General features: G+C 46.3%; 1 protein-coding gene across 1 annotated transcript in view; it reads right to left on the minus strand.

Annotated features, from left to right (window-relative positions):
• Positions 1-443: 443 nt before the first annotated feature.
• Positions 444-26,852, minus strand: part of IGDCC3 (immunoglobulin superfamily DCC subclass member 3) — a 184,411-nt gene continuing 158,002 nt past the window's right edge. Inside the window, exons 7-13 of the mRNA XM_075007042.1 lie at positions 23,049-23,296; positions 22,243-22,407; positions 7,918-8,106; positions 7,142-7,246; positions 3,300-3,438; positions 1,923-2,130; positions 444-635 (exon numbers count right to left, since the gene is read on the minus strand). Of these exons, the coding sequence (XP_074863143.1) occupies positions 444-635; positions 1,923-2,130; positions 3,300-3,438; positions 7,142-7,246; positions 7,918-8,106; positions 22,243-22,407; positions 23,049-23,296 (1,246 nt within the window). The remainder of the gene's footprint in view (positions 636-1,922; positions 2,131-3,299; positions 3,439-7,141; positions 7,247-7,917; positions 8,107-22,242; positions 22,408-23,048; positions 23,297-26,852) is intronic.

A 26,852-nucleotide genomic window follows, 5' to 3' on the forward strand; every position in this document is an offset into this window, starting at 1 on the left:
TTGGAGTCAAGTTTGAAGGATTTCTCTTAATCCAATCATCTTGAAATACAAAATAGGTCACAAAGTAGTCCTAAAGCTGCTGATAAGGAGCATGTCTGAGATGCCAAGGGAACAAGGTTCCACCATATTCCATCATTGATGGAGACTGGAGAATTTGTAAAGTCTGATACCTAGCAGCCATGGGAAAAACAATCATGACCAGCCTTGATAATGCATTTATAGGAAGAAATACACAGAGGCCTGAGACAGGTCAGAAAGATAAACTTCATAGAGCTTCAAAAAAGCTGAATATCAATATAAAAGGAATAATAAAGCAAAATCAAAAAAGAAATCAGACTGTAGAAATCTTAAATTGACCTGAGATTGACGAATCATTGTAAAGACATCACCAGACATGGAAACGGTTCTTGGTGAGTCCTACAAGAGGCTTCAAGACTTGGCAATTATCCTTCATTGGTGGAACTATGGTTCAAAGCTGGGTCATCCGGGTTAACGTTGTGTAGCGGTCCGCCTTGATCCCCAGGAGACAGACTTTTGCAGTTGGGGTCAAACTGCTCCTCTATAATGCTGAATTCATCCAGTGGAAGTGTAGATATCTGGGTCTCGTCATGGGAGTTGGGTGGGATGTGATCGGACTGAGAGGAGAAAAAATATCTCATTGCAAGGATAATCATTGCTGCATTTTACTATGGCTACAGAGGGGCTGGGCTTCTTTGCAAGGACATGGCTTGGCGAGGAATGAATATGCCCACCTTACATAGACATCCTTAACATCTAAAGTTGAAATTCTATGCCAGCTGGCAGGAATAAGGATTGTTTGTGCCTACCAGTATGATGTTGCACATTCATAACTAACCCCATTAGGGCTGACACTGGGATTTAATCTTGAGATGGTTAGCGCTAAAAGCATATGCCACTTCCACTTGAGATAAAAGTTAGCCACAGTAGTCGATCTTAACCTCTTCTGTGAACTAGCCACTACTGGGGGCAAAGACAGACACACCCTAGTGTGGAATGGATTAAACGTTCGTACTTAGTGGATTCATATTTTCAGTGTGTGGAAGGGAATGAAATATATATCTATCTTGTGGCAGGGTCAATTTTGTTCCTGGGCCCCAGGCCCTCTGTTCAGTCCACTGCGCACCCCCAGAGGAACCAGATTATCCTTGCTCGGGCAGAGGGGTGGTTTGGCAGGAACCCAGTCCCCACCCACTCGTTCCGGGTTCTGGCCCAGGGACCCTGAATGGCCGCTGCCAGGGAGGGCTGACTCCCTTCGCCCTTGCCCCTTCAGCTCTTCTACCTGGGCCACTTCCCCAGGTGATCTCTTGCTGGTACCTCCTTCAGGTAGTGGCAGCCATGGTGGCAAGTCCCCTTCCTTGGTTGGCTCCACCAGCTGACCAGTTCGCCACAGTCTCTGGCTGAGCCTCAGGGTCCCCTGGAACTGGAGGCAGCCTAGCCCCAGGTTACCGAGGCTCTTCTTCTCCTCCTCTGCTGTCTCTGTTGTTTCTCTGTGTCTCCTTCCCTCTCCTCACTCACCTCCTAAACTCTCCTTAATCACCTCTCATACTCCCCCACCTGCCCTGCCTGGAAAAGGGTATATTAAGGTAGCCCTGAGCGGGATCAGGTGGCCCTAACTGATTTAGGACAATCTACTCCTCAGCTGCTCCCACTCTGATTGTCATCTCCCAGTCTGTGCTGGTTTTACTCTTGTCTTTCCTCCCCTGGCCTCACCCTGCTGCAGTCGGCACATCAGAAGGGGAGAAGAGTGTGTTTGGAAGAGGTGAGTGTCAGTAAATCCCAGGATTAACATCAAGCCAGGAGCCTTGTGACAGAGGATGCTGGTGGATGGTTGTCAATGGCCGATGCCCCAAAATGTATGAGTGGAAGAGGCTTACAACTACGTTCAAGTACCAGAACCTTACCGTTATTCCCTTATCCCGCTGATCCTGGGAAGGCAATGCTGGAAACAGCCTTTCCAGTTCATTCAGCTCCAGTTGCTTCCCATTTGCATCCAAATTGTCCCTGTCCCTCCGAGCTGCTCCATTCAGAACCAGGCCAGAGGCGTTCCTCTGACTTCTCGGGATCTGCGGGGTCGACAGCTGCTCCTGGACGTTTTTACACATCAGCAGTCTGGAAAACCGAGAGGGGAGGAACCTGAGAGTGAGGTGCCCCTCAGCAATAGGAGGAGCCCTGTCGTGTGGGCCTTGATGCACCTCACTGTTCACATCCTACAGCAAAGCCTCTGCTCCTACGCAGCCTCCCAGAACGGAAGCCAGGCTCAGGGATGAGCTGGCCAACAGAGTCACAATAGTACTCTTTGTCTCCACCTCTCACCTTCATCCTTCGTCCCCCCCGACCCCGGGCACACCCTTTGTACATATCAGCATGCCAGGGTCTCTCGTGCCTCCTTAGAACCCCTTGCTCTGGCGCAACTCTCAAAGCAGAGCTCCCGGTTGTTGTGTCCCCTGGCGCACCCCACCTCATGTAGTGCTGTCAGTGCAATGTGTTTCTTGAGGGGTGAGGCGGGGTGGAAGGATGTTGCATCAATATCAAGGGCCTCTTGCTGGATGTGGTTGCACAGCTCTGCTAACAGTAAAGTGAGTGCGCACAACTTCTGTGTACTTCAGACCTAAACCATGACTCTGTGGAGCCAAAGGAAAGACTCCCATTGACTCAGCTGGGCTTTGGTGAGAACCTATGCATAGTGGTTACTGTAGGGGCGACACGCAAGTTCTATGATCACACGGAGGGGCAGGTGGTTCTCACAATCCCTCATGGAAGGAGAAATGGACCATGCAGTCACATGCAGGACCATGGCATGGTCTGCTGACTCACAAATGGGAGGTGGTTCATGCAGGCCCTCTCCAGAGGTCTAGAGAGGCCCAGGCCACTTCTGGCTTTTGAGACCTCCCCCTGCCCCCCGCCTACCTGTAATAAAAATTAAAAAATGACAACACATGAAAAAAAAATAAAATCAGGAACCAAAAGTCTGCAGCTCTAAGCTAAGAGTGTGTCACATTTTGGTCTGACGGGGATGCAGATAAGAAGCAAGTTGTGAAACTTACCAAATGCCAAAACATTAACCCAGACCTAAATTTGAGGACCCCTTTGAGCTTGAGGCCAAGGCCAAATAGTCCTCCTGTCCACCCCTCTGATTGTCCCTGAGTCCACAAGAAATTTGTGCGAATGCAGTGCGGCTCACACAGAAAGACTCTGAGAACCCTTCAAACCACTGGAGAACCACCCATGCAAAACAAAAGGCACCAGGTCAGTAGGTAGCGTGTGAGAATGGACCGTACCTTCCTCTGTACCCAAACATGAGGAAAAGGACACAGAAGATAATGCACGTCACGCCGATGTGGATTCCAATGATGATGCCGGTGGTGGATGTCTTATTATTTTGCTCACCTTTCATGCAGTCACATGGGGGATTCAACGCTGGAAGGAGAAGCAGCAAAAATGAATTTAGTCACTGGGGCGTCAGCCACCTCAAGCTCCCCATACCTTGACACATGAGGGTCTCAGCATGCACCAGAGCTTGGAAGCCCAGCCTCTGGCCCTGTTTTGGAGTAGCTCAGAGGCTGCCTCTCCTTGCTGGGCCTAATGATAGAAGGAAGGAGGAGACTTCTCAGATTTCAGCTGGAGGGACTGGAAGAAATGATTGGGGTGGGCAGAAGAGGCCGCACGCTGCTCTGAGGGGGTCCCTCCCCTCAGCTGTGCTGCCAAAGCAATCTCCCTGCTCTCCTGATGACACATTATGTCAGTGGGGGAGGGCAGGGGACAGGGCTCCTGGCTGCCCTCAGAGCTGTGGCGTCCAGGCTGTGACCAGCAGGGCCCAGCCAGTGCAGGCTCTTTGCTCTGGAACTGGCTGCCCACGCTCTGTCTGGTGGCTCTGTAGAATTTGGGTTCCTCTGGTGTGTCGCTGGCTTGTTGGGCCGGTAGCCAGAGGGTATTTATCCAGCACTGGGTGAGTGGTGTGGAAGCGGGGCTGCCTTTCATCTGGGCCAGCTGTTGCTGACAGTCTTGCACAGTAATGCCCCCAGATCAATCAACAGACATGCCTGGTGACCTCCAGGGCTAGCACTGGCAAAAGCTTTGGGCACTGTTATTTGATGGAATAAAACAGGATTGGGCTGCCAAGCATCACATTGGTTTTATTCAGATTGCCGGTCGATGCTGCCAGCTGAACACGCCTACAAATGCATGTTATCTGCACTCCACAATCAGCATCCAGAACTGCCACCGTAACAACTTCTGAGGGCACCGAGTGAGCCTACTGAACTACATCCTACAGCTAGCTGAGGAAAACACAACAGCTCCACCAGGGCGATTTCCAGGCTAGCAAAGCCCTCTCCCCAAAGACACCCGCGTACTCACAGGTCAGCATCTCCCCTTTCCCTTTGTGCTGCGGGGGCTAGCAGTGACTTTCATCTGAACTAAGCCCTAAGATTTTGCTGCAGTCTGGCCGTTCTGTTACACGGTAACCAAAGCCTTCTGCTTATTCTCCTGAGATGAGCAATTTCCTCTAAAAGGAGAGCCCACATCTCTGATCTCTAATGTTGTGCTCAGATGAAAAGTGAAAGGATCATGCACAATTATTTGCCTTCCTGCCTGGGGAGCCTGTAAACTTTGCATTTTCTCTGTGTCAAAAGTATGATGTGAATTACGCTGGAAGAAAAATGCAGCCAGCCAGAGCAGTTCATAATACTGTATTTAGTGGTATCCTGCCAAATGATGAAAGCTGAGTATTAGAATGGAGTATATGGACCACTCTGAATTTCCAATAGAGATTAGTATTTCCTCCATTTGGGGTAAAGTAGGAATAACAATCTGTATTTTGGAGGATGGTCCCATTGGAAGTCTGGTGAAAAAGACTGCCAAAGCACCATGGTATTTTTCAACACCGATGAGAACACAAAAGGAGTGAGCACTTAAAGATTCCCCCAAGGGGCGATCCTCTGGTCTCCAGGTAACTGTGGCAGTGATGCATCCATTCCCCTTCTCTCTTCCTACCACACATAGAGAACTCAGTTCAAATGATTTGAAGCCTGATTTTCATAGGACCTCTCAATCCATAATCCCAGCTGTCATCAGTGCAAGCTGAAAACAGTAAGTGCCTCTGCATTTCGAAGCCAGAGAGAAGTCTAGTCTAGGTGGGGAAGCGCCAGGAAAGTAGGATTAGGGCAGCAAACACAATCTTCACTCATCACCGGGGCTCACAAAGCATCTGCAAGACTGCCAGCTGCTCTGAGACCATTTCCCTGCAGTGAGAGCAGAATCCTAGTACGCAGTGAGAGGCAGCAGAACCACGTTAAACCAGGGCACCAAACTGCTCCTGATTTCATGGTGCCTTTGCAGATGGGTGCTGCATATGGACAATGTCAACCCCCCCACTCCCAACAGCACCACTGTCCCTACCAGTGTTAGTGTCCTACACAGGCCAGCATCAACCCCCCACCCCCCACAGGATGGGAGGGAAGCTGAAGGATGGGACTGGGCGGGGCTGGAGCTGATGCAGAGCCCTTGGGCTGGGAGGCCAGCTGGAGCAGGGGGTTGGGGGCAACCAGAGCGCATACGCAGCACCCAGATGCAAGGCCTCCAGGAAATGTGAAGCAAATTGAGGCCCCCAATTCTTGTGGTGCCCAACACTGCTGTGTGTTTTGTGTATCAGGAGGGAGACCAGGGGGTTGCCTCATTCTAAAGTTGAGACAGCCTGCAATGTGGAACTGATAAGATAAGGGAGCATGACCAAAACTCGATTCACGCCCACTCCTGGGCACCAGGAAGGATGGGTTAAATCAGAGCTTTAGGTGAGGTCCAGATGTATAAAGGGATTTAGGCTTTTCTCTAATCAGTGATTTTGACTTCCAAAGCGATGCGGGCTCCTAAGTCTCTTTTGAAAATGGGACTTAGCGTCTAAGTCCCTGAGGTTTTGCAGCACTAAGCAGATCAAGGCCTGAATACCTATGTGAAGTGGAGCTGCCAGTCCTTTGTCAGTTTCAGATAGATGCTGGGTTATTTTTCTGTTCCCTGGCATTTCCATTTGGGTTGGCTTTGTTTGTGAACAGAGAGGTGTTGTCTAAGTGTCCCTGACGGTTAACAATCACTCCGGAAACAAAGATTCTTTACCAGCTATTATCATCCACACCGCAATAGTGTTTGGAGATTCAGAAAAACTGGACAACAAAGAGCTCCTCAAACTGCTGTAATCAACACAATTTCCGCTAACATGTCTAATGCGCCTCACACACTAGTTCTGCTTTTTGATGGAGCTGTATCATCCTGCTCCCTGGAGTACAGTGAAGATCATCCAAATCTACATACATGTAGGTAAGAATCGAATTTGTCTCTGGGTCTATTAAGAGCCAGATTCTGACCACCGGTAGGTGTCAGAGCTCCTACTGAAGACAGCAGGAATGTGTACACATGCAAAACGAACCACTGGGATTTAAGATTTCTAATGAGACTTGGTAATAAAAAGTTAAGCCAAGACCATCGGGACAAAGACCATCTTTTGTTCTGTGTTTGTACAGCGCCTAACGCAACAGGACCATAGTGCATGAGTGGTGCTCCTGGGTGAGGCAATCATACCAATAAATAACACTACTTGTCCGTGCACAGCTGTTGCTTGTGGAAGAGACAGTGACTTTACTCGAATAAGTACTGTGGCACCTTATAGACTCTATAAGGAGCCACAGGACTTCTTGTTGTTTTTGAAGATACAGACTAACACGGCTCCCCCTCTGATACTTGACTTTACTCGAGTTTTCTAACATCTTTGCCCATGAAAGCTTATGCTGCAGAATATCTGTTAGTCTAGAAGGTGCCACAAGACTTCTTGTTGTTTTTGAAGATACAGACTAACTCAGCTACCTCTCTGATACTTGTTATTTGTGGAGTTAATGGTATTAACCACCGGAGGGCACTGCTTCTCCACCCAACCTAACTTCACATTTATTTGCTGTGGTGAAAATAAAACTCTTCTTAAAGGTGATGTTCAGAAGGAGCAGCAGACGGCATTGGAGATGCTATTAAATCACCTGTGTGTCAATAAAACCCCCACTGTCTCTGGTTATATAACTCCTACACTGTGACATTTCATATAGCGTACACAAATCAGACTGAGTTTGCCTCTTCTTACCTGTTCTTTCAACAGTTTCCCGAAGGGATACAAACCGGACAGTTGAATTTCCATCCCCATGCTGGTTATATGCCAAGAGTTTTACTTCATACACCACGGATGGGTCTGTTTTAGAAAAGACAGGAGGAGGACATTTCAAGCTAAAGAGCTACAGAACACTGCTTCTGCAGAGCCTGCACTTGTCATGAAAACAGAAACATCTTACAAACACTGCAAAAGCCCGTCAGTCACTGTGAGTAAGAGGACCCCAAACTGCTCTCACTTTAATCAGTGAGACAGGTGGAGTAGGAAACAAACCTTGCTAGTTGCTCTTGAGATATATCGGGGGGAGCAAACTTTTTATGTTGGGCTCCACTTTTTGTCCCTGCAATTAGCAGGGCCCCCAACCTGTGTGATCCAAACCACCCAAAATTTCAGTTATGTTCATACAGGAAAAAAAAATACCCTTTTAGCATGTGTAGGAAAATAAGTCTGTAGAATGTAAAAACGTTATTAATCGGTGTAGAAATGTGACTACACAGACATAAAAACAGGAGCATATGTCAATATTTTTAATGAGATGGATGAGCCTGAGACCTAGCAGCCAAGCGTGCTGTGCCCCCCTTATGAAATTTCATGCCCCCCAAGCAGGCCCACCCCCTCCCAGTGCAACCCTGATATATATGTCCTAGCTGTCATATATTACTCTAGACATTCTGCTATAATGACAACATAAAGGGGAATTCCCTTACAGAGCAAAGGTAGGTGGTGTGGATAAAGTCCTCCTCTCTACTTACCCAAGTGAGTAATGTTATAAGATGTCATATTGCTGGGCAGGAGCATAGGACCAGTAAAGTGGGACAGGTGAACCTTACGGTAGTAGAGTTTGAATCCTTCATGCTGGCCCAGTTTGACAGAGGGCTCCCACACCGCTTGGATGGTGGTGCTGTTCAGAACTTTAATAAAGAGGGATGGCATGGCTGGGACTGAAACAGAGAGTGAGAGAGAGAGAGAGAAACAAGTTTTTCACAACTTGGGTCATGCCTGTTTGCTTCGTAGCCTAAACATAAGCTACAGGGCACAGAAAAATAATGAACCCCCTGCTAGCATTTCATGGTAGCTGCTGAGTTGGGGGAGTCAGATTCATTTGGTTGAGAAGAGTCATTTAGGCTAGACTCAGCTTTCATGGTCCTGAATTCCTTCCAGAAGTTGTGTGTTTCAAACTGTTTCCTGTTCTCAGCATGGCAGTTCAACAAGCCAGGAGGCTACTTTGTTGATGCTGTTGCAATTTGATTCTCAGCCCCCATAGGGTCAGGTCAGGAATGCGAGAGCATTGGAAGTGAATTTCCAGATTTCACTCTCCTCCCCTCAGGGCAATGGCAGTCTTTTAGAGTGATTGATCCTTGAGGGAGGGAGAAACAGGAGGACAGCGTTAAGAGACATCAGTCTTAAAGCAATAAGTGAAATATGCTGCAACCGATGGAGCTCGCGGGCTTCCTGCACGGACTTGCAGTCACTGTTCCAGAGGGGATTGCTAGTCTGGTCTCTGCTCTGCAGTGTGTTTCAGAGGCCATTACACCAAGAGGTTGATAAAGAAGAGAAAGAATCAAAGTGAAAACCAAGTATTTCCAATCAAGGCAATGCATTTCTCTACATTATGTCACTCCTACCTTGCAACCACTTTAATCATAATCTTTTTGTAAAGGAGCACACTTATCTTATCCCAGGGATCCATTGGGGATGGGGGAAGGAGATGCAGGTCTCCCCTTTCTTACTTCCTTAACCCCACTTAGTCATTGAATAGTAACAGAGAGGTAGCATTGTTACTCTGTATTCTAACAAAACAAACCAGCAGTCCTGTATCACCTTAAAGACTAACAACATTATTGTGTTAGTCTTTAGGGTGCTACATGACTGCTTGTTTGCCCACTGACCCATACAGCTGACATCTCCTGTTCCAAAGCCCAATGAAATCAATAGGAGTTTTCCCACTGACTACTGATTTTGGGATCAGGATCCTCGAGACAAGAGAGAAACTGATGCTCTGCTGCCACCAGGGGCTGTAACTATCTGGGGTCGGGCCATCCTCCAACATATGCCCTGGACACCGCTACATGGCTGGCACTGAGAGGGTGTGATAAGAGCAGCTGATGATCATGGTTCATCCAGTGCTCCTGGAGCAATTGCATCTCTTCCTGCTTTACACAAGCCACATAATGCCATGGTGGTAAAGAAATGGTTGATGGTCAGAACACTGGGCAGACTCAGGCTGCTGCTACACTACCATTCTCCCCTTGGAGGTGCCATGGCAATGAGGCAATTTGAAGCAAGCTAAGGAGACGCTAAGGTGCATATTCAGCATCTCATTAGCATAATGGCGGCCACATGAACAGACTTCAAATAGCAGATTGACAGTGAAGACGGGGCAGCTTTGAAATAAGCACCCCACTTCGACATTCCCTCACTCCCACAGAACTAGATCGGAGTAAGGGAACGTCGAATGGGGGCGCTTATTTCGAAGCTGCCCCCATCTTCGTTGTCAATCCGCAATTCAAAGTGGCCACCATTATGCTAATGGGCGCCGAATATGCACGTTAGTGCCTCATTAGCCTGCCTCGAATTGCCTCATTGCCATGGCACCTCCAAGGGGAGAATGGTAGTGTAGCAGCAGCCTCAGTGTCAGTCAGAAGCTCATCACATCCCAATATTTGGGTACTCGGGACCCAGTTCTCAGCGTTCTTCCAAGTGGGTGGAGTGGTGCATTACATTTTCCATAAGTACAGTATAGTGAAAGTAAATACAAATAAATACAGCAAACACAGTACAAGTGTACAGTGCCCAATACTACTCTTGCTGGGAAATAAAGTACTCGGCCTACATTTTTAATTGTTTCTTAATACCTAATCTTGTTTTTCTTCCGTATTATGCATTGCTAGGTAGACCTCTCTATTATCTGAATATTGGACTATCAGGCAACCTTCTGGTCCCAGGCCTGCTGGATATGAATGAATCTACTGTATTCTTTATTGGACCGACTTCTCTTGGTGGAAGGTACAGGATTTTGGGCAACACAGAGCTCTTCTGCAGGCTTGGGGAGGAAGCAGAGTATATGAGTTTAATACAAATTGGGATGGACTGTCAAAGGGGAAGGTGGACCCCTACTCCACCCTGAAGATTTTTTTTCGAGAATGACACCACCCATAGCTACCACACACCCCATCCCCAGGAATCATAAGAGAAAAGAAACATCAGACTGGACATGCCGTCAGAGCACAAAACCACACCCTAGATCATTACATTGGTTGCTTGATGTAAAATCCTCAACGAACATTACAGCCCACTCCCCTCAATCTCTCTCCTGCCCAGAAGAAAGCAGACAGTCTCTGATATCCATTGACCAGATAATGATCAAACCTGAAGACAAAGGGGACACCACTACAGTCCTTTCTTGTGATGACTACACCAGTGAGGCCAACAGCCAACTCTCTGACATCACCTAGTGTCAAGAACTCAAAAATGACTTCACATCACAACTCACCCAGGAATTTAAAGATACCATCAACTCCTCCCCCAAACAGCTCAAAGAAAACTCTACCACCTCATCCCTCCCGAACCCACTCATGGGCTTTTCTATTTGCTTCCCAAGATACACAAACAGAGGAACTGCTGAAGGAATCTCAGGACACATAGAAACCAATCTTAAACCACTTACCCCACAAAGGGGCCATTTCCTCTAACACACTACAAATTTTCTGAAGAAACTCTGCAACCTCCCTCAAAACAGCATCCTTGCCACTATGAATTTTGCCTCCCTGTAGACCAACATCCCTCACTTTGCTGCCTGCCTCAAATACGTACAAAATAATGCACAACACTCAGAAATCCAAACTCATCCATTTCATCCTCACCCATCATCACTTCACTTTTAGTAACAAACGCATGGTCCAAACCATGGAAACAGCCACGAGAATTAGCACAATTCCCTAAAACACCAACCTCTTCATGGGTCATCTTGAGAAGGAATTGCTGGTAAAATGCACCACAAGACCAACGATATACCCAAAATACAGCAAACGTATTTTCATCCTTGGACAGAAGGCCTAAGTTCCCTCACATTTCTACCACAATTTCAACAACCATCAGCCATCCATCAAACTTTCTCCAGAACAGTTGTTTCTGACATTTTTACATTTGCTGATGCCTAACAAATTCAAGATGGGGGCATGGATACCTTTGGAAATCTTAAGATGTCACCTGCAGACCCCCAGTGATCCCGGGACCATAAACTGTAAACCACTGCTACAGAACACTCCTGTCACAGCATCAACTCCGTGGAACGCTACTACTGATCATATACAAGAAACCCACCTTTCCTCCACAGATCCACCAATATCCCAGGCACACCACAAACATACATTATATACCGCCAGATACCACATAACTTGCTCCAAAAAGAACGCCTAGAATATATACCTAAACATGTGTAAAACTGCCTTCACTAAACAAAGACAGAGTAGATTATATCTTGGCAAGGGCCACCCAAGTATCCCATGAGAATTTGCTTCAGTACAGAAGAGAATAAAAACCACTGACTCTAACTTGTGACCTACCACCAGACGCTGAAAACTGCATGAGGTATCATCAAATAGATATAGCCTATATAGGTATGGGACCACATCCTGAAAGAAATCTTTCTGGAACCTCTACTTCTGGCCTTCAAACAACCTGATAAACTTGCCAAGTTCACCATCATAAGCGAACGTCCCACAGATCAGGACACACCACACCAAAGCAGGACCAGGACCTGCCAGAACAACAGACACAAAACCCACAGACCTATCTCCAATGCTACAAAGATCAGTACCCCGCAGAAAAAACAGCTTTAAAGTTTAATTACCTCATCCAATGCAACAAATGCCCCAATGACAACTATGTTGGTGTAGCTTAAAAGGTTGTACCTTTCACCAACAGAAGTTGCTTCAATAAAAGACATGACTATAGCTGTCTTTTTTCTATATTGTATCAGACCCTACTGAGATATTTGACTTGACAACATCCTTTGGCACAGCATTCCAAAAAGGAATTGTATGCCTGAATTATATCTAACTGAACTGAGTGGCATTTTATCCTAGTCTTACAGAAAAGGTAAGTTTGTTTCCACATGCTGATAAAAAGTTATTGAGCCTGCTCAAAGCTTGACAACAGTGAATAAGCTACTTTCACAGTTTTTTTTTTATCATTTTATGACATTATGATCAGAAATTTCACAGATATTTTAAACATTTTTCCACAAAAAAGTTTGGTTGTTGTGGAAAAACAAAAACCAATCTGTTGTTTGAGGTACTTTCTGTGCAATCATGGTAATAGGTCTGCCAAAAAAGGTATTCTATCTCCACTGACTACCACTGAGATGTTATAATGTCAAGGCAAGCCAATGAGTTTCCTAATGACTTGCATATAAGTCAAAAGAAGTGAACAATGAGTTGGAGTTTTTTCATTGACTTACATTAGGAGAACACCCCCATGGACATTCAAGTAGACATCAGTAAGAAAGCAGGCTTCCACGTTCACTTGCAAAAAAGGTATATTGGTTTAACATCTGTTATCGGAAAACAACTAATTACACCAAAGTTTTCTTCCTACCAAGAGAGTAGCCAGATGTGATTGACGCAGGAGTCTGTTTACATCACGGCTTGGTATAGGAAACGCAGCATGTCAATGGACTCTGTTTATGGATCAGAACTAAACTTGTATTGGAACATTCCATCCAAGATGAAGATCATTTTAAAAAAAATCTAGAAAAATTTAATTTTTCCCGTAATTCTTTGTCCCATTAGGGTAAAACTCTGAGGGGGGTTAGACGTCCCTCTCTGAGGCAGGCCATTAGACTCAGTCTAGGGAATGCTGTCCCTGGCCCTACTCTAAAATGGAAAATAGCTCAGTAAACTGAATCCCTAAAGGAGATGGATTTGATGGACACCATCCATTGAAAAGTGGTCCTTATTTATCAGCATCCTGTCATGGTCAGCATCTCTTCATGCTGACATCTCAGAGAGGTTCATCTCACTATGTGATATTTTAGCAATGCTAGTTTGTCCCGGTTATAACATTGGAGAACAGGGTTTATTTATTTAGATTTAGACTCACACTCGCTCATCAAAATGTACCTTGCAGCTCATCTCTGAATCTGGAACACAGAACTGAAGAGCAGGTCAGAGTCTACGCTGGTTGAGCTAACGCGGGGTGGGCCCGAGAGGCAGCAGCTGTGCAGCTCAAAGAAGAGGTAAGGAGGTGTACTATGTTGGGCCCCTCTCCCAATTCCCACGCTATATGACAGTGGGGATCAAACGTGCCATTCCAGGAGACAACATCATCATTCTGGAGACCAAAACTGACCTAGATAAAAATAATATGACGCAGGAAATGCCTGCACCACATAAATCCAATGGCTGCATCTAGGTGACTGCCCTACAGTTAATCCCTAAGCTAGGGCTGGGCATACGTGATGTTCTCTTTGCCAGAGAGAAATGGTGCAGCAGGCCTGTGCCATGGGCTCAGCACTGGGTAGCCCCAGGCACTGAATGAGGAATGAGTCCTTAAGTAAACAGCTCTCAGTTGGCAGCAGAGGGTGCCTGGTCTTGTGCTACCTGAGCACAGCTGAAAAGACGGGGTGGGGAAGAAACTGCCTGGACACCTCTAAACTGCCCTACAACTCTCAAGGAGTCTGTGGTGCAGAAATCACCTCAGAGACTAACAAACTTGGTCAGGGACAGGCTGTGTTTAAAGACCTTAACAGCTAAGGGCACTAGGGTCCAAAATTTCAGCCTCATTTCAGCCGCTCCGCACTGACACAGCAGGAACCCCAGGTGGTCTGGCCACTGGAGGATATACCCAGCAGAGTTGCCACACCAGCTGCTATGCCTTTCCGCTCCGTAACCCTGAGTGCTGGAAATACCTGCCTACTGGAAAGGCTCTGAAGGCCCCGGACCACAGGTGTACAAGCAGCGCAGACCTAAGCAATGTCTAGCTCAGCTCAGCCACAGCCCGATACCTGGCCGAAGAACACGAATGCTGGAACCTGAAGAAGTTAGGACAAGTCTGTCATTGAGACCATTATAAGCATAAGAGCCAGGGGCAAAGTTTGAATCTGTAGAGCCCTGCAAATCCAGGGATATCTGCTTTATATCCATGGCTATCTGCATCCACAGATATGGATCCTCAGCTCATTTTTGCAGATATGGATGTGGATACAAATTTTGTATCTAGAACCCTGTGATTTGCAGATATCCACGTTAGATCCATGAATAAGGATTTGATTATCCACGGCTCATTTTTGCAGATGTAGATACAAATTTTGTATCCACGCAGGACTCTGTGAATCTGGATTTGGATCCAAATGTCCCTAAAGTTTAGCAAGTTTAGGATCTGGTCTCTAATTTAGGACAACTGAAAAGTTTTTTATCCACCGTGCCCATCACGCTGTCCACACCTGGTGTTTTAAAATGGTACGAAGTGCCCAGAAGTGTGTCCATCAAGCCTTTGCGTGTGCTTAGATGCATGTAATTTAGATGGAATTCCCAAGCTCCCGGCATTGTGCCACAGCAGCCTCCAGCTGGGCAGTCTGTGAGACTCTGAATATTTTAATATTCCCGTCCATAGATTCTCTCTCACCATCTCTCTTACGCTCCATTTACAAGGTGTGCCTCACAGGGGTACACATGAAAACTACCTTTCCTGGCCCTTTGATGAGGCTTGTGTCTTTCTACTGAGATTCTGTTTGCTGCTGAGGAGACTGAGACGCAACTGCACCAGCTGCCATGTATCAAGAGAAGAACAGATCTGTTTCCCACTCTGGACTCCCAGCATCGGGCATGCCACTGTTTGCACCACCAAAGGGGGCGCCTACCAAATCTGTGTCTACAAGCAGTCATTTATCGGTCCCAGTGCGAGCCCAACAATTGAATCTGTACACAAGCATGTCCGATCTGTGCAAAAATGAGTGTGCATTGTGTGTGCAGGCTGGCTGAAAATCTGCCTTGTGGAAGAGCTTCATTATATGAATAATAAATGAAAATGCGGCAGTGGGTGGGGGAATAACCTTATTATCCATTGAGCAAAGAAACATCAACATTGGCCACCCCAATTTGTGAAGAGTTGGTTTTATTTTATGATTTCAGGTCCTTACATAAAAAAAAATAAACTACAAGAACTTATCTCCTTCGAAACTTGGAACATATGGTGTTCATTAAAACTTGGAACAGACAGTATTCATTATATGTACACACGTGCAGAATGCATGTGCTATTTATAATTTCATTACATAAATAAGTGCATAGAGCATGGCAGTGTAGATGTCTATATAGATAAGAGATACATACATAAGACATAAAATCTATCTAATATATGTCTCACAAGTGTACTAATGGATGGATACTTGTCTTCTTCTTCAGTTGCTGTTTGGAGTTTTCCCCAGGTCATTTCAACTTTCTTCTTGGAGTCCTCTTTAGCCAAAGATGACTAAAGGAACAGTCTTCATCCTAAAGATATGTCAAAAAGTCCTGGAGAAAACCCTAAAAAGCATTAAAAGACAGGAAGAGGAGTGTGTCCTGCTTACACACTGATGTGATGTACATGTAGTTTGAGATTTTAAAAGTCACATTCTGTTTGCCTCTAAGGCGTGCACGTTTTGCCCCATCTGTAATATGCCACCTCTTTATTTCATTGCCAGAAGGATGAGCAACAGTCCCAACTACTGGAACAGATTCTGATCTCATCCACACTCTCATAAATTCAGAGTGAATACACTGACATCTGAATTAACGACAGTGTATCGCAGAGTCGAGGGCAGGTCTACACTAGACCTGAAAGTTAAACTTAGATAAACAATTCCAGCTATGACGATTGAGTAGCTGGAATCGCTGTATCTATGATCGATTTATCAGGCTGTCCACACAGAGGGAGGTTGATGGGAGAGTCTCTCCCATTGACCTCCCTTACTCCTTGCGAGAATTAGGAGTACCAGGGTTGACTGTCAAGCCCTGAAGGTTCGATTTAGCACATCCCCTTTGAATTGCCAGGGCAGTGCTGCTGCATATGGCTGGGAGGAAGGGAGGAAGGCATGGGACAGCATGCGCCTGTCAATGCCTGTAATCCATGCACGGAGAGGGGTTGCTATGTCACTGGGTGGGCATCTCCCAGTGACACGGTGTAATGCGGACACTACTGTATATCGAGCTAAGGTGGGTCGACTTATGTTACTCAGGCCCACTGATGGGGGACGGCAGGGGACGGGGGCAAAGGGGACAGCTGATTATGGTGCTAGTCCTAGACCTAAAAAGTTATCTTAGGTCCCTGCCTTGAGGAACTTAGAATGCGGACAAGAGACACGTCGTGAGAAATGACAAGTGGGTGTGGTGTAGACAGGGAGGAAGCACAAACAACAGAAAACAGAGAGGAAGATTTCTCTAATGCCAAATATTTACCGAGGCTAGAAAGCATTTATCTGAGGGGTTCTCAAACTGAAGGGAGTTTGGTGCCATGAACGGTCAACATCCACTCCAAACCCAGCTTTACCTCCAGCTTCTATAATGGCATTTAACATATAAACAAAATTATTTTACTTTATAAGGAGTAAACACCACTGCATACATGTGTGAGTCACTAATGTATTTGGTATATCTCCTGGTATTATTATTAATAATAATAATAATAATAATAATAATAATTAATAATAATATTTCTTAATGTTTCCACATTTAGTATGACCACGTGCAAAAAAAGAAGCTGAAAGCATCAGTTGAGAGGAGTGATAGAAAACGATTAGGAGACATGGTCTGAAGGGGGCAACAATATGTGGCTTGTTGACATTTGCCAGCATGTGTGTGTTAAACGTGCATTTACAGGCACTGAAATCTGAAATAAGTTCATGTCAAGCCACATCCCAGCATGAAGCCAGCCATTAGCATGTCTGTTATGGGATTTTTTTTCTTGTATACAAGCTGAGGGCCAAACCCAACACATCTTGTTCTCAGAAAGCTCCAGCTGACTTCTTCCTGGGGCCTTATCCACAGCCCTCAGTGAAGCAATAATTCTCTCAGTGCAGTTTGTGTGGAGAAGCAGAGAGCTCTACACACTGTACGTAGACCTATCAAAACAAAAAAGCAGTCATGTGGCACTTTAAAGACTAACAAAATAATTTATTAGGTGATGGGCTTCCATGGGACAGAACCACTTCGTCAGATCAGAGCCTGAGTCTGTTCTGGTCTGGCTATGATCTGAAGAAGTGGGCCTGTCCCACGAAAGCTCATCACCTAATAAATGATTTTGTTAGTCTTTAAAGTGCTACATGACCGCTGCTTTGTTTTGATAGAATACAGACTAACATGGCCAACTCTCTGTACGTAGACCTGTTCTTAATGAGCTGAATTGCTTCACCACATTACATCCTGGAGATCTGTACCAGGTAATAATTCTGTACTGAGGTGACATTTACCTGGTAGGTAGGAGCTGCAATGACCACATCTATGCAGAAGTTACTGGGATATGTTTTGCTTTGGTTCACTGAACCCTGCAGCGTACAACGGTGTTGCATGTAGTGGAAACCAGGGCAAACTCACCTTGTTACTTTGTTTGAGATACACATACTTCCCACATCTTTGTGAAGAACAGGCAACAGACATGCCAAAGCAGAGGATTCTGAGCACATCTAATATGTTTCTTAGTGACAGCGACACCAAGTGTCACCGTTCATCTGTCCCCGAGTCAGGATGACAGAGCCATCGTGAGGGCAACTTGACAGCATCAGACAAGACGATGCACATGGAATATTGTATGGAGGGGAAACACCATCTTTTTACTGTCATAGTAACTTCAGTCAGTTTTCACAGACAAACACACTCATTTCTTCTACAGATACTCGCAGTCCTGTCCAGCTTAGGTCCTTTCCTAGCAATAAGATTTCACCACAACAGCCACCTAAGCATCCATAGGAACACGTTCCCCTGTACACAAACTTGGTTTCAGTCTTGTTTTCAGGGATCATTGTGGGTGCCCTGGAGAAGGTCCAGCAGAAGGCAACGAAAATGATTAGAGGGCTGGAGCACATGACCAACGAGGAGTGGGTGAGGGACGTGGGCTCATTTAGTTTGCAGAAGAGAAGCATGAGGGGTGATTTGATAGCAGCCTCCAACTTCCTGAAGGGGGTTCCATGGAGGATGGAGACAGGCTGTTCTCAGTAGCAAATGATGGTAGAACAAGGAGCAATGGTCTCAAGTTATAGTGGGGGTTCTAGGTTAGCTATTAGGAAAATACATATTTCACTAGGAGGGTGGTGAAGCACTGGAATGCGTTGCTTAGAGAGGTGGTAGAACCTCCATCGCTAGAGGATTTTAAGTCACAGTTTGACAAAGTCCTGGTTGGGACAATTTAGTTAGTGTTGGTCCTGCTTTAAGCAGAGGGCTGGTCTCAATGACCTCTTGAAGTCTCTTCCAGCCCTTAGAGCCTACGATTCTATGATCACCCAAGTCTCGTGCTCGCTGTTCTTATGGGACTGGGATGCCACAGACTGTTTTTGCAACGCCTTTCATCCTGCTAGGCAGAATATTTTATCTTTGAAAAGCAAACACTAGCTTGGTGGGGCAGAGGGGAGCTCTACAATGCCAATCTTCCACGGATGTAAAGTCCAATAAAGACCGTACGATAGTGATGAAACTTAAAGCAGCAATGACACCATGTGGTGTTAAAACCAAGTCTGACCTCAGGGAGGAACAACTGGCTGTGTTGAGAGGACTATAGGAAGCAGAATGGAAAATAGAACATTCCCTCAGGTGTTCTAAAATTTGGGGACTAAAAAGTTGGCTTAAAGCCAGCTCTGCCCCACCTCTCCGTTTCTCCACCATGCACAAGAATAGGGCAAAACTTGGAGTCTGGCCTTTTAAAGGTACGTGTATGCGACAGTGAAAACACAGCTACATGGCCCCGACTGGCACAAGCCTACTGGCTAGGGCTCTGAGCTCACTGCCCTGTTTTGTTTTGTTTTTTTTTTAATCACCATGTAGCGATACCCTAAGTCTCTGTTCTTAGTAGAGTCTTTTAACAACATTTTACGGATTGACTAGATGACAAGAGCCCCTTTAAATAGCCGCAATTGGGGGAAAAAAAATAAAAAAAGCAGAAGTGAATTAAGCTCAGTGGAGAAAAAACGGGATATTAGCAAGGCTTAGTTATCCATTACAAATTGCAACTTCGTGGTTAATCTTTGTTACACGAGGTGATGCTGATATTAGGGCTGTCTGATGATGCCTTCAAGCTTCAAAGAGCCTGGAAAATTTATTACTCTGATACCGAATACGTAAACGTGCCTGTGCTGATTTAGGGTAATAATGTCAAAAAGCCTTACCCAGCCTGCCCCCACCTTGCCCAAAACTCACCAAGTTTTATGAGGCATATGTAGCTGCTGGTGACTGCTACTGAACTCAGTGCTTTGGGTCATGGGTTTTAAAGTTTACAGCCCCTCTCTCTACACTGACAGGAAAGCCAGGCGTAAAGGATGACTAGTTCATTCCAGAATGCTGCACGAACAACCCTGCAGGGTAACTGCTCAGCTCAAGCCATGGCAAGGATCATTTTAGCTCTTTTTATTTCAACACTACAGCAAAAGTTCATGTCTCCTAAGTTAGGATCTGATCCACCAACTTAAAGCTGATGGTCTTATTTCAATGGTCTCTAAAGTAGGCTCTTTCTTCTCATATCACTGAACTTTCCATTTCAAATTCATAATCAAAGTGCTTTCTTGAGGGAAAACACCTCCCTCTTCTGAATTTGTCTTGCAGCAGCAAAAAAGGCTGTTAGGATAAAGAAGGGTCATCCACTGTCTGAAATGCTCAGAGACCCACCGCTTTACAAATGCTACCTCCTCAGCCACGTCAGCAGCGACCAAAATCTATCACATCTCATCACTGTGGCCTGTCAAACAGGTCTGGCAGTTTCTTTCCAGTTTCCTGTAGACAAGCTTCTCCCATCACACATGGGACCCTAACTGGCAACCTCCACAGAGAAGCTAAGGTACAAACAGGTCCCCAAGGTCGAAATGAAAGATGAGGTCGCTCCAGCTCAGGGCTTTGTGGCTGGGAGGGAATCTTGAGTTACTACTCCATGTTCCCTGGATGAAGGAAGAACTTATTCTCCACCTGCCTCCAGGAGACCCACACTCATCCAAAGAACCTACACCAGAGGGTTCTTCATGAACAGCTGTAGATACCAGAGCTTGTGCTCACATTCCTACAGTATTTTGGCTCCTGGGGAGCACATGACAGGGAGGAGATAACCTGGCCATCTCGCTAGATGAGTACCAAAAGTCAGGGCTTAGGCCCAGAGCCGTGATGGGAGTTAAACATCCGAATAGCTTGGAGGAGCTGGGCTGGAGCTTTCGTTAACAGAAGTGGTTTAAGGTTACAACACAGCATTAGCCTGATCCTGAGAAAGGCCATATATTCAATTCCCATTGTCTTCAATGGGGCCGTCCAGAGACTGAGAGTGCTACTTTCATCTAGCTGGCTGCCACGGTAAGGATACTCTTGCCACAGCCCTTTCCCCAACCTGACCCTCTGAGCCAGGATCCAAGAGCAGCTGCAATAGCTCTGCATCAGCTACAGACCCTCTCTATGCAACCTGCTGGTTTTATTCTCCCTCATCCTCCCCCCACAAGACAGCTGAGAATCCCACCCAGTGTCTGCAAACTGACACCCAGAGCACTGCCTGGCAAAGAGCCTTTGCTTCCTCTGTCACTAGGGCTTGATCCCACAAGACCTGCTCGCAGAATCTGGGGGGCAGATTCTAGGTTCAAGGATGCACCAAGGCAGGACCCCAAGAGGGGATCAAAAGGACTCACTTGTTGTCTGAAGAAGGGAGACGGGGCCAGGGTGAGGAGAGGAGGAACACGAGGGCTGTATGAGGAAGCCACTGGCATTACACAGCACAGAATACTGCAGAGTCTCTGCAAGTGTATTTAGGTGGAGGACAGAGATGGAGAGAAAACCCACAAACACACCTCACTTGCTGCAAAAGACTCTCCTCTGACACACTATGGCTACGTCTACACGTGCAGCCGACATCGAAATAGTCTATTTCGATGAATAACGTCTACACGTCCTCCAGGGCCGGCAACGTCGATGTTCAACTTCGACGTTGCTCAGCCCAACATCGAAATAGGCGCAGCGAGGGAACGTCTACACGTCAAAGTAGCACACATCGAAATAGGGATGCCAGGCACAGCTGCAGACAGGGTCACAGGGCGGACTCAACAGCCAGCCGCTCCCTTAAAGGGCCCCTCCCAGACACAGTTGCACTAAACAACACAAGATCCACAGAGCTGACAACTGGTTGCAGACCCTGTGCCTGCAGCATAGATCCCCAGCTGCCGCAGAAGCAGCCAGAAGCCCTGGGCTAAGGGCTGCTGCCCATGGTGACCATAGAGCCCCGCAGGGGCTGGAGAGAGAGCATCTCTCAACCCCCCAGCTGATGGCCGCCATGGAGGACCCAGCAATTTCGACGTTGCGGGACGCGGATCGTCTACACGGTCCCTACTTCGACGTTGACGAAGTAGGGCGCTATTCCTATCTCCTCATGAGGTTAGCGACTTCGACGTCTCGCCGCCTAACGTCGAAGTTAACTTCGAAATAGCGCCCAACACGTGTAGACGCGACGGGTGCTATTTCGAAGTTGGTGCCGCTACTTCAAAGTAGCGTGCATGTGTAGACACAGCTTATAAGCAACAAAGAGCCTTTCACATGACCCACAGAGCAACAGCCACACTAACAAAAGAACTCTCAATAACTTCCAATGACACAATACTAGGCTCTGTAGTGTAGGGGGTCAGACATAGCAGGAGCTGCTTTTGACTTGCCGGTACAATACTGCCAGCATAAAGACGTACATTAGCTGCTTGGCATAAGACAATGGGAGAATTCTGTGTAAGATCCTACAGCACAATACAGAGCAGAAAAAGGAGGAAACAGCAAGAAGACACAATCTGAAATGTTGAAGTACATGTATCAGGCCAATAAAGGACAATGCAATTCGCAGGCTTCCAAGCATCAGACTTCTCCAGCTCTAGGCCTCCTTACCTTCTCCCAGTGTGCTCACCACCATGACTTCGGAGGCCTTGCTAGCACCCCGGGAAGTATAGGCCTTTATATAGAAGCTGTAACTGGTCGAGGGCTCTAAGTCCGTCACCAGCTGCTGGAAGGTGCTTTTGCTAACAGCCTCCTGGTATTCCATCTCCACAGGGTCTGCAATGCACAAGAAAGGGAAAGCAGGGAGACATTAGGCTGCACTGAGGGAATGGATGGGCGAAAATATGTCGCGGCAACACTCTTCTAGGTTTACTTTTGTATCAAAACCAGGAAGGGCCTTTGCCTGGCCCTGAGTCTACTCACAAATGGGACTTTCACCAAGGGCAGGATTGGGTCAGTATAGCTTCATTTCCCCTTCCCTCCCAAAGGAAATACCAGAACTTGGTTCCTTATATTTAGCAATTAGGCTGTACCTACCTTTTTGATATTCCACTTAGTCTTATCTCCCTTCACTGCCCTGCATACAAAGATTAATCCTCAGCAGAGTTCTCTCTAATTCTTTCCATTAACAGGCAGAATAAATTTTGTTATGTGCACCAGGGCATGTGTAGATGTGCCCCACGAATAGACACTCGCTGCCGGCTGAGAGCAGATGCTGGGTGCCCTGCCATTCAGCTGGGCAGCATATGAATCTCTCCTTGGTGGCCGCTCAGGCACTCAGCTTACAGGGAACACTGATCCTCTTGGAGATGCAGATGACAGGGCAGAGATAACCTGTCCACATCACTAGCCACTCATCTACATCTCCATAATAGTCAAGGCTCAGGGAGAAAGAGCATCAGGTTTTGGTCCCATACCTGCAGCTTTCCTGATGTGCAGCACATAACCAATGATCTCCTTGGTGTTCTGCAGAGGTTCGCTCCAGGACACCTGGATAGTGGTTGCGGAGACAGTCTCGGCTTTTACATTCTGCGGGGGGCCAGGCAACCCATCTGCCCACAGCACCGTCAGGCGTGCGCTGGCTTGGGTGGAGCCAGCACTGTTCTCTGCAATACACTGGTAGATGGCTTCGTCCTCCTGACCGATCCCATAGATTGTGAGAGTGCTGAAAACACAGGCAGACAAAACAGACAGGCTGTGTTTAGCTCAGCGTTTCCCCAGAGGAAGCTTCACACCCCTCCTGCCCACATCTGCGAGGCCTGTACAGTGCTATTTCGAAATACATTTTGGCTACGTCTACACTAACATTCTTCTTTCGAAAGTAAGCCCCAGCTTCGAAAGAACCCTTCTTCCTTAAAAAAAAAAAGGATTTTTTCAAAGATGGGGTTTATTTTCAAGAGAGCCACGTCTACACTGCTCTTCTTCTTTTGAAAGAAGAATATGCAAATGAGGTACCCGATATGTAAATCTAGGCCTCATTTGCATTTTTGGTTTCCTTCATTTGTATGCATCTTTCGAAAGAGGAATGCTACTGTAGATGCAGCCTTTGTGCCTAGCAGCCCTATTTCGAAAGAGCTATTCCAGAATACCTTATTTCAAAATAAGGCTGTTGGGTAGATCTCTCCTAGAACTGGAAGGGACATTGGGAGGTCATCTAGTCCAGTTCCCCACCCTCTTGGCAGGATCAAGCACCACCCCAGCAACTATTTGCCCCAATCTCTAAATGACCTCCACTAGGATTGAACTCACAACCCCAGCTTTTACAGCAAATGCTCAAACAGCCTTTCTGTGTCTGTTCACATGATGGTAACTTCACTAGGAAGGAGCTACCAACAATGAGTTTGCAAAGGCAAAAGCAAAGCAAATGAAATTTAAACCAAGTCTAGTCAGCACCAGTCAGAAAGCCCGCTGGCGATGTTGTAATTATATTGTAGCACATTATAGCAGTCTTAGGGAACACTAGGATTAGTCTCTTTATGCTGCAGGGCTCCAGCTTCATCCTCTGCTGTTGTGTGCTGGCAAACCAGATCATTTCAAACTGAAATCCAAAGCCTGTGCTCAGGTTTTCAAAAACCTCCGAGCCCATTTCTGACACTCGTGTTTGAAAGCACCAATTTAATACTGCAACAGTTGGAGCGGCTCTTCAAATGTAGTGGCGTGGGAAGAGGGATTTCTTATGGGTTAGGGACTGCTCTCAGGCACCCAAGACGAGGAGGGTCACTGGATACGTGGTCTCGACCATAAAAAACCCAGTCATGCGCCAAACTTCTAGAACATTGGTAGTTCAGTCCATTGACACTAGTGCCTCAATTCTGCCAGCGTGACACGAGAGTCGTTCACTGGAGAGACGGTAATAGGAAGGATTAGACTCCATTTACACCTCAGGTAGTTGAAGTCAATTGCTGCTTCAAGAGCTGCATGGTTTTATGACAAGGGCCATTTATAACCAAGACAATTTCCCATCCAATGGGGTGTAACAGCTGCCCAGCTTTAGACAAACAGAGCCAGCAACTATTGATTTAAGGGGGGAAAAAAGGACACACTTGTTGGTAGCAACCTGCCTGTTTTGCTATTTCGTGCACAAAACAGCATTTGAATAATTTTCAGCTCTCAAACATGAACCCAGCAGGGCAAATAATTCGTGTGCTAGTCTTTCAGCCACTTACTTATTTCCTCAAAAATCATGCATGAAACAAAAAGAGATTAAAATCACTGCAAAGAAATGGTTACAAGAAATCCCAAGTAAATATCCAAAACACCAGCCTTCAAAGACCTTCAGTCGCTGCACTCTTACAACGGCCTTTCTGCTACCTACTAGGAAATGGAAGGCAGCATTTGAAGCTAGAATAAAGTGGAGTTGCTTTAAACAACCATGATGCAGTAGCTCAAAAAGTTTACTAACAAAATATATTTATAACTGCCTTACTTCAGTCACTATTTTGATAAAAAGAGGGCATTTGATGCTTTTTTTCCCGCCAGCTTTGTAAAGTCCTGCTAGGCTCAGTGTGAGGCTATATCCTCTGAGAAGACGTACTGGAGCCCTTATTTAAAAAAATACAAGATGGTAATGGTTCAAACCACTGCTGCAGACTGTAGCTGAATCATAATTTCTGCTGTAAATGTTAAGGGCTTGGACCACAGCTCGTGTGTTATAATACTTATAAGGTTCCCTTCCACTCGCCTTAAATGGAGAAACTTGAACTCATCAATGGAAGAATTACTGGGTGTAGAAGAATGTACACTGAGTTAAAGGCAATAGTCAGAAATCTCAGGGAGTAACCCCCCAACTTTATTAATACGCCACCCTAGCCACTGTAAATACCGATCGTCAAGGGCTAGTAACAGAGCAAATGACTCTGAACAGCACCCACATGTTACTTTCATGGCTCATGTCGGGCACTAACGTGGGGTTCAAGTGCAAAAGGAACTGGCGAATGGGGTGGGAAGTGAGTTGGGTGCTCAGCCCCTGTGAGGTGAATGACCGCAGGACACTCCTCTGGCCAGCTGCAGGAGAGGGGATGGGAGCCCGAAGAGTGTCCTGCCTCACCCTCCTCTCTGAGGAGGGAGGTTCCACAGCATGAGGCCCTGGTCAGGAAGGAGTAAAAGGGAGATCATGTCGCCAAGAAGTCATTTCTTGGCAGAGGTGGGAGAGGAACAGTGTAGGGCATCTTCACACCATGTCAAACTCACATGTATGGGCAAATTACAATCCATTTATGTAGCATAAATAGATCGTGTCTGGCAGAAACAAGCTCCAAGCAAATATCCAGATCCAGCCCCCAGTCTGGGGAAGCTCGGAAGTGGTGGTAAACCAGGGGCCTGAGCCCCATCCCAAGCTGATGTCAGGAAAGTAGCACTTTAAAGACTAGCAAAATAGGCTATTAGGTGAGCTTGCGTGGGACAGACCCACTTCTTCAGGAAGTTACTGGTACATTTACATCAGCCAGGGCTGGACAACGGAAATGTTTTCATTAACCCTTGGATTGCCATTCTAAATCTGCCATGTTCTATTGGATGTTTCGCATTAGCTGACACAGTCCTGCTGGGTATGTAGCTTCACATAGCTTTTCATTCATTATCCTACCTAAACTCTGCTTACCACTGACTGACGAGCTGTAGTTACATGCTGTGGTGGCCACATACATTGTAAGCTGTATTTATACCTCTTTGCCTGGTTGTTTTCCCAGTGACTTCCTGAGTCCTGTTCAGCACAGTGAGCGGGTTTTGAATGGAGGTAAGTTGACTTGCTCGTCGAGAACTGTTACTGGAGCATAGTGTCGCAGGGTTCAGTGACATTGCTGTAGTTTTTGTCACAGTTGGCATGCAAGAAACCATCCCTCAACATCGGAGGGGTAGCCGTGTTAGTCTGGATCTATAACAGCAACGAAGGGTCCTGTCTATAAGGTGCCACAGGACCCTTCGTTGCTATCCCTCAACAGAAACACACACAAAGAAAACTCCAAGTCTAACCAAATCCACATTTACTGCCAGATGGCAGAATTAAAAATATTTTACTACATTAGGGTGAACATCAGAGATAACACCGGAGTTAATTCTGGTCTCGGTTATAATGGAGAAAATCAGGAGCAACTCTGTGGAAGTCAATGAAATTACAGGGCTTTATGCAAGGTCAGAATCCAACACAATGTTTATGTTGGTAAAAAACCATAAGTAGAGAATGTAAATGACAAATAACCCAGCATTGTCTGGTTGTGCACCAT

Source organism: Carettochelys insculpta, chromosome 12 (assembly GCF_033958435.1).
Source record: "Carettochelys insculpta isolate YL-2023 chromosome 12, ASM3395843v1, whole genome shotgun sequence".
Lineage (NCBI taxonomy): Eukaryota > Metazoa > Chordata > Testudines > Carettochelyidae > Carettochelys > Carettochelys insculpta.